The sequence below is a fragment of the Phaenicophaeus curvirostris genome, chromosome 3 (genome assembly GCF_032191515.1).
Source record: "Phaenicophaeus curvirostris isolate KB17595 chromosome 3, BPBGC_Pcur_1.0, whole genome shotgun sequence".
In the NCBI taxonomy this organism is placed as follows: Eukaryota; Metazoa; Chordata; class Aves; order Cuculiformes; family Cuculidae; genus Phaenicophaeus; species Phaenicophaeus curvirostris.
Genome location: NC_091394.1, coordinates 89,677,365 through 89,699,042, shown reverse-complemented (window position 1 = coordinate 89,699,042; position 21,678 = coordinate 89,677,365). Strand labels below are relative to the sequence as shown.

The following is a 21,678-nucleotide window of genomic DNA, read 5'->3' as shown; positions in this document are numbered from 1 at the left end:
GTTTGGCAGCCATATTAATTCTATCATTCTTACTATAATTTTCTTGATTTTATCTCCCTTTTTTATTCTCCTTTATAAATTTTGTCTATCTTGATATTAGTTAACGACAAAGAGATAGTTATACTATGAGCCACTACTTGAGGCATTAAGTCCTAACTGTGCATTCAATACAGAATGATCAGTTTCTACTCTATGATGCTACAGAATCTCTGAACTTATTTTGGTTTCTGACTATCAGAACATTTAGCTAAGCAAATAGCTTTTTACATAAGTTTCTCCCAAACAACAAAGGCAAATGACTTGGCGGTCATCATTGAAAGAAATGAAAAATAAGCATCCTTGGACATGATGGGACATGGTTACCTAGGAAAGCAGGTACTTTGTCTCTCAAAGAAACTCACATATAACTTTCTCTGGACAAGTATAATGAATGTAATTTGAACTTTGCCAAAAGAGTCTATTGATTGTTTGCTTCCTCTGTGGACTTAGAGTAGCTCAGACATATTATTTTATTAAACCCAGTGGAAAGTATCAAGGACCTGTACAGAAGTTTTAAATTGCACTATATTAAAGTGTCTTCCACCATCCTTTTCCATTCTCACAGTAGGTATTGCTCTAGAAAAATCAAAGTAGGGAGAAGATAAACCTTCTAATTGAACAGAAAATAGTGGTAGTCAGGGATGAAAAGATGAAAGATAATTTATGCTTGAATGGGATTTAAAATGAAGATGCTGTATGCTTTAGAGTACATACACTGTTGATTCCTATACAGGCTGCGAGAAACTAGACCTTTTCAAAACTGGGCTTTACCCTATTTTTTCCTAAATGTTGAGCACTGAACATTATGTAAAGCAATGGGATATGAATCCCCAGAATTATTATCCAGTCAGGGATTTTGTAGTTGTGATAATCAAAACTGTAGAAATTAGTTACTTGAAGATTTTTTTATCAATTTAGGCTATGTTAATAATCTCTTAATATGTTGATGATACTCTTCAAGTAGCTTTGTACTTTACCGGCCTCTTATTTAATCCTCACCCATACACTTACCAGCTCATACAGTTGAAGATGAGTTGACTTGTCATTAGTCATATTTTATTATCTGCCTGTCATTGCTGTATTTACTATTGGCTGCATTAGTGATTCTCATACACTATCAAAAGTGTGATATCATTCAACACAAATGAAAGGTCTTCAGCTACTCAGACTGTAACACCAGTCACTAGTTGACTTTGAAATGGTAACTAAGTTCATTTGGGTTATTTCCAGTCTGTGCCAGCATGATTTGTGTCTCTTTGAATCCTGCTCCTTTTAAAAGTATACTTTCCTTTTTACAGCTGCTAGGTGCCGAGCTGTTACATCCTTTGGTCTGGGTCATAACTTACACAGCACAGAATTTTTCTGTTGTGTATCTTTCTCTAATTCACATGGGTTCATTGTAGGCACAGTGAACAGCTGAAGTTACATGGCTAGAAAATTCACTGGCTGCTGAAATATATGTTAGAGCTCTGTTTGCAACTTTGCAACTAGTTCATTGACCAAGATCCTACAACAGCTTCAGGCATCGAATTTGATGCACCTTAATTTAAAGTATAATCACACCAGGCTCCCTGTGAAGTCAATGGAAAAAACAAGGAATCATCCAAATACTGATTCATACTTAAATAGATGGTACTATACTTGTAACTCAGGTACATCTGTCAAGTCCCTAAAGTTACATGTAACAATGCTGGCTTGAGCCTAGAATATATCAATACTGCTGTGAATCTGTTTGTTGTCTTAAGATTTGAGTCTTGTATGACACATAGATAAGTAAAGATTGAATATCCTATCGTGCAAAGCAGCTATAAATAAACCTGCCCTCAAAGAGTACTGTCAGATTTTAACAAATATATGGGTGCCAAGTCTATCTGTCTATACAGCCTTCTGTATCATGGGTGCACTATGCCTCAGTCTTCCCATTGATAAATGGAGACAACTGTGCTTATTAAGGCTTAACTGTATCTCCCTGAATGATTTGAAAATCCAAAATTGTATAACACACATTTTTTGCAAAACCTTATCTCATACTTGGTAGTATTTCTTTAGTCCCTTCAATGTTTATATTCAGTAATCCAGAATCCCCAATAATCTAGAGCTAAAGTAGCAGAACATTAAACTGGTCCTTCACTAGTAAATTACTAGAAGATAACTTAGCATGTTCAGTTATCAAAGGCAATAGACTGCAATATTAATACCTTTTCTGTTTTCAGCATTCTTTTTGCAGATGTTAAAGGATTCACCAATCTCTCCACAACTCTGTCAGCCCAGGAACTGGTCCGAATGCTGAATGAACTCTTTGCCAGATTTGATCGACTAGCACATGTGAGTTAAGCACAGTTTGTTTGCAAAAGGATGGGAAGTCAACTCTTTATTTGGGAGCTTTGGGAAATATCTTACAATTACTTTGAACAATATTAATTTAGATTTTCCTCATAGGAATTTAATGCAGCCACTGAAGCTGGAATTAACGGGCAAGCTTATCAAAAGTGATAGGTTCTGATAGCAAGTGAAAGCTCAGATACTCATCAGAAATTCATTCTTCTGTGGTGTTAGACAAGAACAGCACGAGAGCAGATCTCCTACCACAGTTTCTCAGGAGTTTTGTAGTTTTGGTCCTTGCTGGAAATTGAATTTTTTTAAAACCATAGCTTTATTTATACTTTTCTTCTATGAAAGGTTAAAATACCTGTTGATTTAAAGGACATGTAATCAGCCAACAAAACCATTGCAATGGTTAGTAACTAGCTGGTTTTACAATCTTTAGGTTCTAGGTTCTATTCTATCTAACTCAACAATTAAATTAATTAAACACAGTAGTGGAATTTAATACATCAGGCAAATTAGTTGCTACTTAATTAGTACAGCTTAGAAAAAAAGCAAAGCATAGAAATACAAGCAGAACACATCCTCAGTTTTACTAGGCTTACATTTTCTTTTCTCCTCTCTTTTATGTTTCTTTGGTCAAAGATCCATTTTGTGTGACTATGTTTAGGCGTCAACATCCGAGCTGGATACTAAGGCTGTTAGTATAAGCAATGGAGTACATTTAATCCAACTAAATGCAGCATCTACTGTGGGAAAACAGGAAATACATTCTGAATATCACCGACCACGCTCTCTACTTATTATAAAAGGGGCCTAGAGTGACTTATTCTGATGTACACATCTACCTCCCTCACTAATTCTTATACATTTCTGGTTCAGGAGTACAGGGTATTTATGTACGTATTGCGCAGGCATTAGTAAGATCCTTGGTGTTGTGTCTTAGCTTCCAAATTGATATCAAGAAAGGCACGACCTCCATAATTATTCAAAGATTTTTTTGAGTCAGTTGTTTTTATCTCAAATAGCAGTGTATTTTCTCATGTACAGAATGATGCAATGACCCATTGCCTGGACACTGGCAAATTGGTAAATGCAATCTACAGTATTTGTTTTGAAAACACAAAAACCTCATCAACTCTGATCTAAATTAAAAAAATAAGCAGAGTGACAGAAGTTACCACAATCCTGTCTTACAGAAAGCTTATAGGAACAATGTCTGCTTCTGTATATAATGACAAAAATAGCTACCCTAACTGAAGAAACATATTTTAAACGAAATGAAATGAATGTATGTCATAGAAGTATTTTAGGAAGAATATGTACATCATATGATTTATTGCCTGGCTTTACATTTTAATTTTGCTTAGTATTCTTGGTGGAATAGATTCTTATCTCATAATCATTAACCATATTTTCTAATTGTTCCATAAACTGTATTTAACCAGTAGAGATTTTTTTATAGGTCTAATAAAAGACTTAAGAACAAAGAATATATTTATATCTAAATTTGAATCCAGAGAATCCTCCGTCACTTGCCACTTAACCCTGAAGGCACTTCCCTGCTTGGTTTTAATACTTTGTAGGAAATGAGAATTTTACTTCTTTTAATGCTCAGAGGTTTCCCTCTTCTCTGTGGTTTGACATACATCCCCTACCTAAGACCTTTAGAAATCTTTCTGTTGTAGTCCTAAACTGATAAATCTTTGTGAAGAACATAGAGTATGCCCACACAGGAGGAGTATCTCCAAAATGTAAGTCAGTTTATTTTAAACAATAGTAAATATACAAATTTATCTAACATACCTAATAAGTTAATATCTTACCCAGAAATTTGATGAGTTTAAGATGACAGAAACTCTCTGTCTGCACAACTTCATCTTCAGGACCGTCATGGCTCTGGTAAATATTTCCCAATCATCGTTGTGTTCCATGGTTGTGACTTCTGAGCCCTGGATGTTGTGTTACATGCCTGAAGTTCTGACTGTAGAGATGCCCGACAACCCTAGAATGGAACAGAAACTTTATATGGCTTTTGGTGTTTCCGTCCAAACCGAGATGAACTATTTCTCTGTACTTTATCAGAAACCAAGACTCCTCACTCGGGGTTCTAGACTCTCATGGAGGGGCCAGCTCCTAAAATTAAAGGCTTAAATCTCGAAATCTTAAATGGACTTCAACTTAGCCTTCTGAAAATTTTGGAAGCAAGCACTGACTGGACCCAAATTTTAAGGACTTGTGATTTACATGAACCTATCAATCTACCCAGCAGATACAGTATGAAGCTTTCACACCTGGAAAAGGTGGATCTTTTGGAAAAATGCCCAGTCTTCATCTGGAGTCCTAGGAGATGGAGAAATACTTCCATATCTTAGGAGTTTATTCCGGTGTCCTTACAGTGTCACTGTTAATTTGTTATGGTTTTTTTGCATTTGATTTTTCTGACTTTGAATTTCATCCAATATTTCTTGCTATGACCTATTTTTCCAGACAAAAGAGCCATCTTGTAGCCACAGATTTTCTCCAGGAATATATTTGTGTGCTTTGCTCAAGTCACTCTTCAGATTTCATCTTGATAAAAGAAACAGACCAAGAACATTTTAAGCCTTTTTTCTCCATAGGAATTATTCCTTCAAATAAGTTTGGGGGCTAGTTTTCTAGACCACCTCCAATTTTTTTAGAATCCCTTTCAAAGCCTAGGTACTATGGTACATAGGTACTATTACAGATATAGAACAGAGAGGGGCATATTTAGACTAGACATTAGGAAGAATTTCTTCACCATGACAGTGGTGAGACACTGGAACAGGTTGCCAAGGGATGTTGTGGATGCCCCATCCCTGGAGGTGTTCAAGGCCAGGTTGGATGGGGCCTTGGGTAACCTGATGTAGTGGGATGTCCCTGCCCATGGCAGGGGGTTTGGAACTAGATGATCTTTAAGTTCCAACCCAAACTATTCTATGATTCTACTAGCACTGAAAGCAGTGTTCCTGGACTAACCTCTAATACTGTGGTAGAAGCAGATCATTATCATCCTTATTTTCTGTTTCTTTGATCACTGTCCCAGACCACATGTTTCTGAACATACAGTGATGACATTACTGCACTCAAACTTACTGTTTTGGGGGTTTTTCATAGTCTTGCTGTCTGGTTATGACCACCATGCCTGTATTGTAATTGATTATTCTACCAGTCTTATTTCTTCCTCAAATGCTATTAGCAATGATTTCATACTTCCTTGTAAAGACTTGAGAGGCCTTTTGGTAACTGGTCCTTTCAAAGCCTCCATAGAAGGATCTTCCATTACTGAGGATTACACATTCACATCTAGATTTCAGATCTATCAGTTGACTAGTTCCTAATCTTCTTAATCAGAGGTGAATTACAGAAACCTTCAGGCAATTTCTTTAGATTTATGGAAAATCCTTAAAAATCCTTATTTACTTCTAAATAAAAGTAGTTATAATCCCATATAAAGGATTGTTTGGTCTGCTCTATGATATTATAAAAGTCATATAATATTAAAGAAGGCACTATTTCACAGCTTAATGTAGAATGTCATTTAGCTTAGTTTCTTATTTGTTTTACTGAGCTTTCCTTTTTCTTGTGCAATGCACAAGCAACGAAACCTCTGAGGCTTTTTTAATCTTCAGTCAGTTACATCAAGTATATGGCATATGTTGATGCATATAATTAATAACAACAAATTCCATCTCTGTATCATTACCACAGAACACTTTGAAGAAATATGAGAACTCAGTTCAATATTTCTTATAATAAACAAATGTAATATTATAATATGTACAGCTACTTCCTCTTTCTCATCACTCTATGATATTTTTGAAAAATTTATAGTTATTAAAAATGACAGTTGGAAAGGAAGACAAATAAGTTGTCATAAAAGAGAGAGAAAAAAAGATTCCCCTATATATCCATCTACTGAAAGGCCTAAAATGAAACTTAATTAATATTAATATTATCCTTAGGCAGAAATTTTGAGGAGAGAAGGGAAATAAAATGGTATTCAGTAAGATACTTAAGTCTATAAAAGGTCCTGCTTTGATGAAATAATAGGGTTTTCTTAATGTTTGTTTTTTTCTCTGCCTTCTGTTCAGTACTAGATACCAGCTGATACTATGATTCAATTTGTCATATTTTTGAACGTATCTACATTGTGTGCAGATTCAGTTTCAGGTAAGAAAAAGAGGAAGGAGTAAAATCCTAAGCACAGGAGCAGACATCTCTAATCTTTGTCATGACAGAGTCTGAGATGTCTGACACCTAAAGGTAAAATAAAGCCACAAAATATGAATTTAGACACACATACAAAGACAAACACAGAGTCTTATGTTTGAACTTGGACCCATGCTTAAGATGAAGCATTAATGCTGAATCGGAAATCTTCCCTTGAAATCCATGGGTTTCATGTGAGAATGAAATGACTTACCAGTAAGGAACTTCATCTCTTTACAGCCTTAACAGTTCTTGTGTTATAAACCAGAATACCATTTCTTCTTGCTCATAAGAGCTGTAGAAGCTGAATGTAAAATTCACTCTTTATTATAAGCTTTATTCTCTTTGCGTAACTAGCCTGGAGTTCGTGGGACATTTATTTACATAATGTGAATTATAGGTTGCTTTCATTTATTAAAGAACTGATGAATATTTTTTTCCTAAGAGAGATGGTCCCTTTCTGTAACCTTGGTTAACTTCTTTACTAGGACATTGAAGATAACCTACCAAAGATCCCTCTAACACTGTATTACTAGTCTTAACTGTGACTACTGTTCCTAAGGATAGAATCTAGCCTAACAATCAGGCTCCACAAGAACCATCATCATATATCCCATACAATACCTGAACCAGCTGGTATCAAAGAGGGAAGAGTGAAGGGCATTGAAGGCTTTTTTGTTTCCTCAATAAAGATACTCTTGTTGCTGTGCTTTACTGTTCCTTGCCACACTTAAACTCTGAGCTTGCAGTGTTTTGTTCTTTTGTGTAATGATCTTTAAGAATATAACTGGCAGGATTCTAGAGACTCCTTAAAAAACCCTATTTGTTTAAACATATTATGCCAGTACATAAAGATGTGAATTTTTTCATGTGTATATGTTAGGGGTACAGTATTAGGAAACAGAGTTAACAGGAGTATGAGTGTACATATATGATATTTTGTTAATTATAAGGACATTGTGTGAATTTATAATAATCATAGAATCATAGAATGGTTTGGATTAGAAGAGACCTTTGATATCATCTAGTTCCAACCTCCTTGCTAGGGCTCAAGGATACCTTCCACTAGATAAGGTTGCTCATAGCCTCATCTAACCCTCCTTTGAACATCTCCAGGGATGGGGCATGCATGACATCTCTGGACAAACTGTTCCAGTGCCTCATGACCCTCACAGTAAAAAATTTCTTCCTAATACCTAATCTAAATCTACCCTCTTTCATCTTAAAACCATTACCCCTCAGACTATGACTGCACTCCCTGATAAATAACTCCTCCCCAGATTTCCTGTACGCCCCAGGACTGGGCGGCAGTCTTTTTACTGTGCTTAATTCTAGGGTCTTTTCCCTCCTCATTAGTGTCAATAACTAATTGTCTAATACTATAGAATAAACAACACTATTAAGTTCTTACTGTAGTTACAGTATTCCAGATAATAAAAAGCCAAGTAAATCATCAGATCTGCACAGTCAAATGACTCCAATCCACAAAACACTTTTGAAGTGATAGTCTACAGGCATTTTATGAAAGAAGTCAGATGAAAATGACAGATTAAATAAAAATTCAGTTTCAAAATTTTTGTGGTTTAGGAACTAAGAGTTATGTAAATCCAAACCTAAAAAAACCCCCACTTTGTTAAATCGGGATTTTCATATAATTTAGACTTCATAAATATGTTCTTAAGAAATGTCTGCCTCACCCTTCATGTGTCTGCAGTTCTAGAAACTCTAAAGGGGCAGAATTTCTGTGCAGAATTGTTCCTGCTTTAGCAGGTAAAAAACATTCCTTAAATCTTTCTAATGGGGATTTATGTGACTAAAAACACTTATGTCATAATTTACTAATTAACACTAGATGGCAAGAATGGTTGCTTTCCAGACACAAGAGCAACAGCTGTTTTCATTCCATAGAATGGCAAAGCATGGAAATGTTGATATATTATATTAGAAAACTCACAAAGGAACATACCTTAGTTCCTTCTGCAGCACAAGAGACTCCAAATTGCTATTTTCTATCAGCCTGGAGAAGGCCTAAGCACTGCACTACAGGCTACTCTAAAAGAAGAAAACATTACTTACATGGCCTACTATAACGCATACAAATAAATTCATATAGGGCTATATTTAAGTATTCCCTGGTCATGGCAGAGGATGAAAGATTGGCACAATTTTCCCTTTATATATATAAAAAACAGTAACAGTCCTTGCAACTGTGACCCAAACCTGGTCTTCCTTTCTGCCTGCATCACCAGACTCGAGAATTTCCCACCATCTGGCTTTTTCAAGGTCCTAGCTCTGTTTTCCAAAGCAACAGAGCGGCAATAGGAGGAATTTGGATGGACCTCTCTCTCCAGCCCACCCCAAACCAGCCCGCTGATTAAGAGCTTTGGCCTCAATCCTATTCGTGCTGAGAAAGGCCTTTTATCTAGGTTTCTTATGACTTTGGCAAATGTTTCAGGAACTGAGCTATTGTGCACAAAGGCCAAGTTCCTGCCCCCTTCCACTCTGGCCACCTTTTAAAAGGAGATCTATGTGTATGATCTCTTTGTTCTGCTGTTCAGCCTCAGTATTTTCTCACCCAAAATGTTCTAAATTTTTAGCTTGAAATTATAAAAACTGTGAATATGGGCTTTTCTGTGGGCTGTTACCTAGTCTATGGGATTCCCTTCAAAAGGAGGTGAAGCGATTAATTCACCATAGGCAGAGATGGAAAAGTGGCATAATATAAAACACAATCCTTTTTTTCCCTTTGTTGGAAATTTAGCCCAAGAAAACAGGAAATATTAATGAAGTTTCTGACTGTGACTTTCAGTAACTTGGTATTTGAGCAACTCATTTCTTCAACTCCACTTTATGCCAATTTGTTTTGTTTACTTTCCAGTCACTAAGGGTGTATTTAATAAGCTTAAACATAAATCATTCACATGCATGAGGTAATTATTTATGAAAAATTTGCATTTTTTCTTTTGCTCTGGATTAATGTGCTTTGGAAAAAAGATTTCTTAACAACTCTCACTAAATTCATCCAGAATTATTATTAATAATAATCGAGCATTTGAGTCTGCATAGTATCCCCAGGCAAAATTTCTACTCATTTCAACTGATCTTGACAGAATCTTTCATTTGTATCAAATAAGAAGCTGCAAATAAAGGCAAAAAAAAAAAGCCCCTATTTGTGACATGCTGAGAAATTAATTGATACCTTCAATATACAGCATTAATGAGTGAGGAAGGAGCAGTGTTAGGCTGATGGCTGCTGATGTGAATGCCTGTATAATACTGGCTGTCACTTACATGCCCAAGGACAACTTTGGAATTGCTTATGGAAAGGGAAAGGGGAAGAGAAACAGAATAAAATAAAGCAAAGATTCTAACAGCCTCACAACAGTGTAAGGATTTAATGCAGTAGTGTAAAAATTCCTGTTTGGCCATTTTCTCTTATTTAAATAATCTGCTCATTTTACACTTTCCTCATGCAAGTTTATATTTTTCATTCATTTTCATTTAATATAAACTTGCAACTCTTAGATTACATTGTGGTAAGATGGTTTTAGGAAGTGTGAGGAAAATCTTGAATGCTATTATTATCATTTTAAACCACTAAAGAGTAAGTAGGCCCTTAGAAAATTCAGTCTTCTCTTCACAGCTACTGCATGACTACCCACAATAGCCATGAATCTAGCCTTAATGTACTAATGAAGTCAGTCTGACAAAGCATCTAGTCTGAACTGTAGATGTCATTAAACTACAAAGTTATCAGAGGGAATCTCTGGAGACAACACAGTCCTCCTTGGCCAAACGCAGATACCATTAGCCCTCTGTCCTCCCTGACAGTTGTTACATTATTTTCTTTTAGCTGAAGCATTTCCAGTGACAAAGAAAACCATGGTTTGCTTTTGATATAGGTATGATGGGAATAAGGGAAGAATAAAAAGGGTAAGGACAGCAGTCTCAGTCTGTTCATGTTTAACAGTCATAAACATTTGACTAACAGGAAAAATAAGGAAGACAGGGAGTCATTTAAGTGTTCCTTGTGGCTTCTTGCGCCAACAGAGATGCTGTGCCTGGCCCTTGCACCACTCCAAGAGGGACAGATGTAGTGTCATGTTTGTTATTCCTGTGTGGGTGTCTCACGTACCCGGGAGTCTTACCAATGCACTGTAAGCTTGTTTGTAGACAACTGATCTGAAGCCCAGCCAACTGCTTTATCTGTAAGCTGAATCAGTCTCTAGGCTTCACTGACTTCATTGCTTGGCTCTCCTTTGACTGTGATGGCAGCCTTGAGGGCTGGCTGATATATGGACACCTACATATGAAGTCATCCATGTCTGGATATCTCATTCGGTAGATGACATCCTTAACTTTGGCAAATGAGTGCAGAGATGATGTGTCATGACAAGAAAACGTATACATTCTTATGCAACTGAAAGGATTTCCTCTGTCACACACACACATTCAGATTCACATGCATCAAACCCTCATTAGTAGGTCTTGTTAGGTGTTAAAATTCCTCTTTGTTCTTATAAAAATCACACCTTTTTGGAGTGGCCTGCCTTGTTCTGATTTTCAGCAAATGAGGAGACATGCATCCAGGTGATAGAAGTCTCATCTGACTTAAATGGAATCAGCATATCAACTAGTTTAAATGAACAATTAACAAAACAGTTGAGGTTTCTTTCCTGTTGCAGACTATGTTCTCTAACAGTGCTAAATTAGAAGCTAATTTAATAAGGGTTTCCCACATCATCACATAGGCAGGTAGTACAGATACAAGACTGTATGATAAATGTTGCATATAAAAATGTAATTATAATACTCAAATATTATACTACTTAAGAGATGTCCGTCTGCCTTTCTTTCATTCTTCCTTCCTTCCTTCCTTGCTTTCTTTCCTGGAAATTGATTGTGTTTACCTTTATTTTTCTATAGTACACTATGTGGTTATCAGTTGTATTTGTAGCAGGTCTGAATGGCCTTAAAGTGCTGCCTTTTGCTTTAGTTCACCTCATTCAAACTGATATGATGTTATAAATGCTCCTTTTATTTTGTAGATGTAAAAGTAAATGGCAATTAGAATACAAAACAATTTCATGTCACTACTAGAAAAATCAAACAACTTTATATCTATGCTTTATAATATCTTTACCTCCTTGCATTTTGTCTAACCAGGAAACACAAAAACAAGAGCTTAAGGAAGCCCATTAACAGTTTAACATGCAACGATTCATGCCATTACGTCCTCATTGCTTCTTGATTGACTTTAATGTTTCATAGCTTCACTCTAATGCCTTTGACTTAGTTTCTCACAGCATTCTGCTTCAGAAACTGTCAGCCTCTGGCCTGGACAGGCGCACACTCTCCTGGGTGGAAAACTGGTTGGCTGGCCGGGCCCAGAGAGTGGTGGGAAATGGTGTGAAATCCAGCTGGAGGCCAGTGACAAGTGGGGTTCCCCAGGGCTCAGTGCTGGGTCCAGCCCTGTTCAATGTCTTTATCAATGACCTGGATGAAGGCATCGAGTGCACCCTTAGCAAGTTTGCGGGTGACACTAAGCCGGGAGAAAGCGTTGGTCTGCCTGATAGCAGGGAGGCTCTGCAAAGGGATCTGAACAGGCTGGACCACTGGGCTGAGTCCAATGGCATGAGGTTTAACAAGGCCAAATGCCGGGTCCTGCACTTGGGGCACAACAACCCTATGCGGTGCTACAGACTAGGAGAAGCTGGCTGGAGGAGAGGGACCTGGGGGTGTTGGTTGACAGCCGACTGAACATGAGCCAGCAGTGTGCCCAGGTGGCCAAGAAGGCCAATGGCATCTTGGCTTGTATCAGAAACGGCGTGACCAGCAGGTCCAGGGAGGTTATTCTCCCTCTGTACTCGGCACTGGTGAGACCGCTGCTCGAATACTGTGTTCAGTTCTGGGCCCCTCACCACAAGAAGGATGTTGAGGCTCTGGAGTGTGTCCAGAGAAGAGCAATGAAGCTGGTGAAGGGGCTGAAGGACATGTCTTACCAGGAGTGGCTGAGAGAGCTGGGGTTGTTTAGCCTGGAGAAGAGGAGGCTGGGCAGAGACCTCATCGCTTTCTATAACTACCTGAAAGGAAATTGCAGAGAGGAAGGTGCTGGCCTCTTCTTCCAAGTGACAGGGGACAGGAAAAGAAGGAATGACCTCAAACTGCACCAGGGGAGGCTCAGACTGGGTATCAGAAAAATAAAATTCACAGAAAGGCTCATTGGGCACTGGAACAGGCTGCCCAGGAAGGTGGTTGAGTCATCATCCTTGGGGGTATTTAAAAGATGGGTAGACAAGGTGCTCAGGGACATGGTTTAGTGGCAGATAGGAATAGCTGAACTCGATGATGCAAGAGGTCGTTTCCAACCTGATGATTCTATGGCTCTATAGAAAAAAATTAGGTGGAAGTCTTGGCAAAGTTAATCTCCAATTCTTTTCATTGAGGAAGAAATGTAAACAATAAATGTTTTGGTGGATTTTAGGATTTCGGTTGCAAACATATGAAAAATATTCAATGTTCACTTGTGAGGATCTGCAAAGTGGCTGAAGAGAATGTGACAGGGAAAGAGGAGAGTCACATACAAAACCTGGCATTTTAGAAGCTTAACTTTAGTCTTGAATTTCCTTGTGAAACTTGAGCTGCTAGACATTACACCCTGAGAGCCAGCAATGGTATTAGCAGGAGACTTAGCCAAAGCTTCAAACGCATTCAGCTCCTACTGATGGTTTAAGGAGATTTCAGGGTGAATCAGCTTACTTTGGTCCAGTGCCCAGAGCAGATTTTACCCTTACTGGAATGCCTAAAGGTTCAGCTGAGTTCTGCAAAAGCTTTGAGTACAAGTGTGTACATTCCCTATGCCACTCCAGGATTTTTAAAGACTTGTCTAAGGTTCATTACAAAGCTTCATTCTTCCTGGGCAAATTCCTGAAAAACAACTTGGAGTCCCATATGTTTGGCCAGTACTCAATTCCTGAGGCACAGACAGGATTCACATTTGCTCCTACACCCTATTTAAAGTTCTTTCTTCCCCAGCAGGTTTAGTGCATCTTCACTCTTTTGATTAGTGCAGCCTCTGCCACAGGTTGCCAGGGCAAAAGAGATGACAAAAGCTGTAATAAATACCACAGGTCAAATTTTGCTATCATCTAATGAGCTAGTTTTACAAATTGTAATCTTGCTCCCCAGTAATGACTCGTCTTCATTTTAGTGTTCTGTCATTTGAGCCTTTACTTATTGAGTGCTAATACTGCACTTATTATTTCAATGATTCTCTATCTTGCGATACCTTCTGACCCTAGACACTTGCAGCTCTGTCCTCAAACCATTATGGTCTCTGTTCCTGTGCATTGATTGCCTCTTGAGAGTGCCAAGCCAGCAGAATATATCAGGCAAGTTTACAGCTTATCTTGGGCTCACTTGTTTTGCTTGTCTGGGTAATGCAAAAGTTTCAGCAGCTCAGGTAATTTTGCTTACTATAACAGAATCTTTCAAAATAATGATCCAATCACATAGTAATATGCTGCTTTTGCCTGTAAAGATAGTGTTAATATATATTTAAGAAATGAAATTCAGTATTAGCTCCTAGGCTAAAGAACACTGCTGGCTAAATGACAAATAAATGCCATTTCTTCACAGTATAAGCCTAATGCAAGACACCTTCTTTGTTACGCTTGGCATGCAGATACGTGATCGGGTCCTATGGCTGTTGGGAATGCTTGACTGTGACAGTGGAAACTTTAGGTGGGAAGGGATTATCAGTGGGAGGAAAGAGGTTTTTCATTTATTTTTAGTGAAAAAAAAGGGAGCAGAAAGGATACCCTGGAGAAATACATTCTAATATAGGTTATTCATTATCTCAGCTGGCATTTCTGAATCCTTGGCCTAGCTTCCATCCTAACTCTGTGATGAAACCTTTCTCACCATCAGCAAGGACATCTCTGGCTAGCATAACACAAAAATCACTATATCTTTTTTTACTGAAAATGTAAAGGTATCATATTTCAAGGTTGTACTAATTACTAACAAGAAACATCCAGCAAAAAGGTTTTAATTTTTTTTATTTCTTTTTTCAATATCTTAAAATTATGAAAATATAACTGTAAATCTTTGCTTTCTCTTCAATGCATTTACACCTAGGAACATCACTGTCTCAGAATAAAGATCCTGGGGGACTGTTACTACTGTGTGTCAGGGCTCCCAGAACCTCGCCAGGACCATGCACACTGCTGTGTTGAAATGGGGCTCAGCATGATCAAAACTATCAGGTAATGATATTTTTTTATTTTTCTACCTCTTGTTTCATCATTTCTGACAGTGTCCTGAACTTCTTATCTGAGAATGCTTTTACTAGACAAGTGATTCCTATGGTGGTTCAGAAATCTCTGGATTACCATTGTGAAAAGTGCAGGACTTATTGAATCCATGGAATGTGCGGAAAGAGGTACTAAACAACTTTGATTAACCTGTGTTTTTTCAGAGTATACACACAATAGGTGTGTGTGTGCATTGTGAGTGATAGGCTTCACAGTTTTTAACAGTTCTCACTTTGTACTGTTGTCATTGTTAAGAGGAGATTGATGAGGAGGAGACTGAATTGCTTCCAATAATCTACTTTAACAAAATTAAACAAGATAAACACTAAATAGACAGCTGTGGCAATACTTTAGCTTGGAAACTAGCTCACAGACAAAATTGGAAGCACTAAGATTGCCTGAGGAACAAATCTTACTTGTTACATTAGGTTGGTGCTTAAATCCACATAGGCTGGAAGTTTTTAATTAAGGGATGTGTTCCCATCATGTGAATACAGTTGTGTTGATGATAGTTTCTTGTATTTTGATGCAATCGAGATTAACAATAACAAAGTTCCAGCAGCTCATGTATAGAGCTTGTGCAATGATTGTGACAGTAGCTGAAATCTAATGCTCCGAGAGGTTTTTTTCATCTTTTTTATCCTCTGTATCAGTGTTGCTGAGTTCCCGTTCTCCATATTCTTCTGCTGCTTTCTTCCCTAAAACAGTGTTGCTTAACCTGAGCACTCTCTTCTTTCCATGGATGTTTTTCTGTCCAATTTCTTTGTCTGCTTCTTTTCCAGACCCCTTTCCTTCCTTTAATCTGAGTGTGTCTCATTGCATATATCACAGAGTTAATGCGTACTGCAGCTGGATTAGAGAGATGTTAATAGAGGGAGAATTTGACAAAAATTAATTAAAGGAAAATATAACTGAATAAAGATTATGCAACAATGATGTCTAAGAAGATTAAATTCAATTATCACATACTAAGCGTTGCACAAAGTAATCAATATTTTGCTTCTGGAATCCCCATAGTGAAAGTGAAACACAAACAAGAGAACATGCAATGATGAAAAAAGCTGCCAGCACTGTTAAAAATTCTTGGAGAAACACATCAAATCCTGTGCATTTTCTTGGTAATACCATCTGCACATTGCAAGTCATTTTTATTCTAGGATAGTAATTTTCTCTGAATCTCCTTACACATGTGGAAGTCTTCAGTACGCTGGTACACTTTCATGAACTGGATATCAAAGACAGTAATCCAGTAGATACAGTACCGTAGTTTTAGTATTTTAAATGACAGTTATATTCAGTCAGAGCTAAGAATCTAAAGTCCATTAAGGCTATGGACCCTTTGGCTAATTCAGTTCATATTTTCTCCAATTCATATGATAATCTCAGTATCTACATTTCTGGGCATTCAATGAGGCTTTTCTGTTCAGACTATAGGAGCCTTAGGTTACTTATTTTAATGCATGCTCATATATTCACAGGGAGGACTGATCCTTCCATAGGATATTACAAATACTTCAGTCAGCATTTCTGACAGTCTAGTTAGAACTGAAACTAGTAAATATCTTGCACAGTTAAAGTGAAAAAAACCCATCTTTTACCTTTCTTTAGAAAACTGACCAATCCAGGTACTTTTAGAAACTCTAATACTTGTACCAGTTTAAATGCAGAAGGAAGCTTTAAATTGGGCAGACCAGTTTTTCCCCTACAAGTCCTCCAGGATTCCTCTTCTCTCCGTTGACAAAAGGAAGTTGGTAACATTGAAAGGATCAGTACAACACCTGTCGTGAGGAGTGCCCCAAAATCTACCATCTCAGGATACCATTGCTGAATTTTCTTCTAGACTTCTTGATGACTGCATGGTCCGCAGGAATTGAACAAGAATTTAAAATCTACTTATTACACAACATGTAAGATAAATCTACATGGATAGATTGACTCACAAGGGACTTCTGAGTATTTTAGTACAGCTCATATCCATACAGCTAAAGTGTTAAAGTATTGTTAATCGAGGTTCTACAAATTGATCTTAAGATCATATACCAAGGATTGAGACTTGAGTCTTGGTGCTGCACTTCCCTCTTTGCAGTTATAAGGAACTGTTCTGAACACAACAAAACATCAGTGTATCTTGTTACAAACTTTATAAAAAGAAAAGCTGTTATTGTTATCCCACTCTGTCTTCTTGTACTTTGCTCCCTCAGCCACTGAATACAATTGAAATACAACTTTCTGCCATAGAATGGTTCCACTAATCTGATATTTACTCTGAAACAAGGAAGCTTTGCCCCATAACATTTGTGAACAAGTAAGAATTCTAACTCTGTCCATCTAGCAAAACCCAATCTCCTGCAAACTTTCTTTAGCTTTAGTTGGAAGCATAAATTAAGTTAAATGAAACATGCTGTGCACAAGAGTTTATTTGTTTAGCTGGTTCTCTTATCTTTTCACACACAGTGTAGCTCTTCCTCCGTTTAATTTTATTGAAGCCTGTCTGTACTGACAGTGGGCAGAAATTAGATACTAATAGAATGTTTAGTCATCAGATGATAGTGTTTCAGTTTAACAGTTACCTCCCAAGCTAAATGGGTGTCAGAGAGAATGATCAGGAAAACTAAATCTGCAACAGCTCTTACCAATAAAAAAGAAGCAACAAAATTGTATTTACCTTTATGTCTATACAGGGAGGGGAAAAAATGTAAGAATACATTCATCAGTGTTTTCATTCCTTGTTAGTGAAATTCCAAAGCTGTGTTGGAGTGCCAGATGGATGGAATTGTGGATGAGATATGTAATAAAATTCAAGACGGGGCTACCTGTATGTGAACAGTAACATTTGCAGCATGAGCTTAAGACCTAACAGTAAAAGAAGCCTATGGTTGGTGAGACAATCACTTCTTAAAACATATTGAAATAGATAAGAGAAAGATACAGGGAAAAAAATGTAATTCTGAATTGAGATAATCACATTATGATCCAGACAGAGATCAACATGCTTGTTCATTGAGGTTTTCCATTCTTTGGGTAGGGCTATGAGGAGAGGGATGGCTACCTAAAACTTAGCGAGGGAAGTTGAGGGAAAGTGAGGTAAAAGAGAAAGGAGAGAAACCATGAAAGAAAGTGGAAGTAGAAGAAGGACTGAGAAGAGAAGGAAATAATCTTAAAGAAGAGGAGAGAGTACTTCCGAAGTGGAAATAATAGTGCATAGTTTGTCAATGTCAAGACTGAGATGAGAATAATGAATCTTGGTGTGGTGGCCTCATTTTAAAATGCTTGTTAAACATTTTTATAAAGCTGCAGGGAATAGTTGCAAAAATAATTCATGAAGCAGAAGTGCTTTTAAAATAAGAGAATTGAGGAGCTTGATCTGTTCAGCTGAGTGGAAAAAAGAACTGAGAAGCTATTTGGTAGCTGCACATAAAAAAATATATGGGCAGAAAACACTAGATTTAAAAATGGGTAATGGTATTACTAAGAGAAGCAATGGCTTTTCTGTCAGTGTTTTCATCAGTGTTTTCAAATCAAAACTAAGCTCATTCTGGAATAAACACTTATATCAGGCACAAATTATTGCATGATGAACAAGCACAATTGGGTAAAAAAGTATCATTCCATGTAGCACAGGATGTCAAGGCGGACAATGAAACTGTCCCTTCTGCTCTTCAGCTTGGCACACAATGGCAGCATGAATGAGAAGCCTGCTGCTTTCACCATCACATCCTTATTCTTAAGATCCCTATGACTGGGAAGAGAGAGGGGAGTGAAATTGTGTGAGGCTCAGCTCCTCGAAAACTCACTCATAAGGTATAATGATGGAAATCCAACAGCAATCCACATAACGGTGGAAATCAAACAAACCTTTATGCTGGTATATGTTTGGTAAGTCAAGGAGTTCTGAGCGATTTCATCTCTTGGATTATTTCCCACTAAAATACCAGCTGAAAGGGTAATTATTATGACAGAAAAAGTAGTTCCAGCATAAAATGTAAGCTAAATTCCAGAAATTAGGTAACAGTTCATCTTCATTAAAAGTCTATAATTGACTACTAATATTAATATCAGTTCATGAAAGAGGAAAAAAAAATCAGCCCTGACTCTCAGAAGAGAGAATAATGTTTCGCAAAACCGAAAGATATTGCTTGCCTTCATTTCTGTAAGGTGTTGAAAATGGTCTTTGCAAGATATTCACAAGTTCAGCCACCACTCTTCAGAGTGAATGAGTACATCGTCAGTTCCATATGTCCATTTCAGCCACCTGCTGTGAATGAACAGTGTCAGAACAGTATATCTTTCCCTAATTTTTGCTCTTGGGTTACCATATGAATTGAACAGGGTAAAAATTAATAGGTCTATCTATCTCTGAAACCTCTTTTCTTTGAATATGCCACCAAATACAACCAAAGCTATGTTAACAAGATGGCATAGAAGTCTATGTATTTATATAGCGTTTTATAATATAGTTTTCAAATGAAAATAATTGATAATATTGTTTGTAGTTCCTTGTGCTGTATTAGTTTCCTGCCTCTCAAAGCAGATAGACATAAGAAATATGAATACAGTAGTGGTTTAACTCAGCCCATGTTGCTCCAGTATCTATCTAAACTCAAAGCAAGTCAGTTATATTAATGATAAGCCTGATGATGTGAAACTCCTCCAGATAGTAGTTTCTGCTGATGTTGGAATGTAAGTGTAATTACAACATAAACTCCCTCTGGAGCTATTTTAAACTGGCTTCTTGGGATAACATCTTCCTAAAATGGTAAATTCAATGCTGTGTAAAGTCCATCTACAAAATGTTTTATCCTGTGAGTCATAATACCTGTGCTACATTCTTCAAACTATTCAGTAGCTTAGCGCACCCTGTTTCCTAGCTTTTTAAAAATAATGGATATCTTCTTCACAGGCATGACAGTTTCCAGAGTCACACACAAAACCCAGCACTTACCTCAGTTCCTCTACTATCCTTTCATGTCAGCAATAAAAAGCATTTGAGTTCATTTAAGAAAATTCCACAAATCTGTTCCGTCCAACCAAAATGTTTTCTATGTAATTGAACCTCAGGATGATAACACGGTTCAGTTTGGAGTAGATATCAGGAGCTCACCAGTCCTACCTTCTGCTCAAAGCAGGGTCAGCAATGACCCTTATTTACTTCAAACTTTCCTGTTACATCTGCATGAGGATGATAGTGTCTGTGTCTTGATGGGTAAATTAAACCACCCCACAGAATGTCAGTTGTCACCAAGAAGAGGTGGCACAGACTGGCCAACTCCATTCTTCTAAAGTATTTTTGCTTCCAAAACAAGGTTGTTGTATTCAGATCATCTACTGCAAGTGGTCTTCATCATATTCAAACTAATAAACCTAGGAACAAGTACTAAGAGAGCCAGTTGGCACAGAAAAAAACATCTGGGACTGTTCTAAGTATCTCAAATGATATACAGAACCTTGCCCAGTCAAACTGATCAGCACAGAGGTAGTGTGCCACTATCTGAACCTGCAAGGCACGAATTCCAGGGCATTTTTGGCAGCTTTGGAAAAGGTTGGAAAGCAGATTTCTGATATTTGGCTCACCTTCTCAAAATGAATAGGAAAGCCCCTGATTAACAACACAAAAATCAAATGCCCATCAAAGAATGCTGTCTAGAATGAAAGACCAAGATCCAAGTAAAATCAATAAAATTTTTATCACTGACTTGACTGAAATGAGATACAGTAGAAATAGCAGCAGTCACAGTTGCCTCATCCTGGATAAAATACCAGACAGCTTGTGAGGTAAACAGAGTTGCCTTATAGACCATCAATAATGCAGCTTCATGTACCCGCTTTGTCAAAGTATTTGCAGAGAGCCTGTAAAGTATTTGAAGAAAATACTATTTTTTTCATTAAAAGCTTCATTGATAGTTGAATAAATTTAAGAAACAGAACTAAAAAGTGTAAACCACCTGAGCATATGCAAAATAAACACTCTTCATTTTTTCAGTATGTAGTGCATGCTATTATTTATGAGAAGTTTTTTCTGAATAAATAGGAACAACCCCTATTGATAAAGATGACCCGGGGTTCATTGTTCCAAAGGTTTTAATTGTTTATTTTTTCCTACAGCAGTATATAAACAGGACCTGATAATGTATGTGGTAGTCTGGCTGCTAGGAGGTTTGATTTGACCGTGGTGAAGTTCTCTTCTCCACATAATTCTGAAATCTGTTTCAGCTCACATCACTCCATATTTTAATGAAAAAAAACCAATTCCATGCTTTTACATGATAATCAATCACCTTAGTTTTAACCTACAACCATTTACTCTTCATTCAGTTTAAAACCTCACAACAAAAGTTTAGTGAAAGCTAATGCCTCCACAAACAAGTTCTCAGCTGCTGTGCTCTCAGTCGTGTGTTGCAAATAATAAAGCAACAGGAGCAGAACCAGATCACCATTCTGGTTTGATTCAGGTTCTGGATAGAGTCTGTTTAAATATATCTCAAACTGCCTGTGGCTTAATTACAACAAAATTTGAGCATCTCTGATCTTCAGCTGTAGTTATGTTAGGAAGAATAAGAAATGGCAAAATCTCCAGGAAGATCTCTTGCCGAACTCAAATTCATCACAATCCATATTCTTTACCTCAAACTCATTCTACGGGCAGTGTAAGACAGTGAATTGAAGTCACGTTGATATCAGCGAGGAGCAGAAAAACTACTCTTTGAGTATACAGTTACAGACATGAACAAAAATTGGATGTGTCTACAGCACAGATAGCACCATTAGC

The 21,678-nt window shown here is 37.3% G+C and overlaps 1 protein-coding gene across 2 annotated transcripts in view; it reads left to right on the top strand.

Annotated features, from left to right (window-relative positions):
• The window catches only part of ADCY8 (adenylate cyclase 8), a 123,816-nt gene that overhangs the window by 48,933 nt on the left and 53,205 nt on the right, over nucleotides 1-21,678 (top strand). For both annotated transcript variants that reach the window (XM_069854669.1, XM_069854668.1), the window contains exons 4-5: nucleotides 2,253-2,364; nucleotides 14,737-14,864. In XM_069854669.1, the coding sequence (XP_069710770.1) occupies nucleotides 2,253-2,364; nucleotides 14,737-14,864 (240 nt within the window). The remainder of the gene's footprint in view (nucleotides 1-2,252; nucleotides 2,365-14,736; nucleotides 14,865-21,678) is intronic.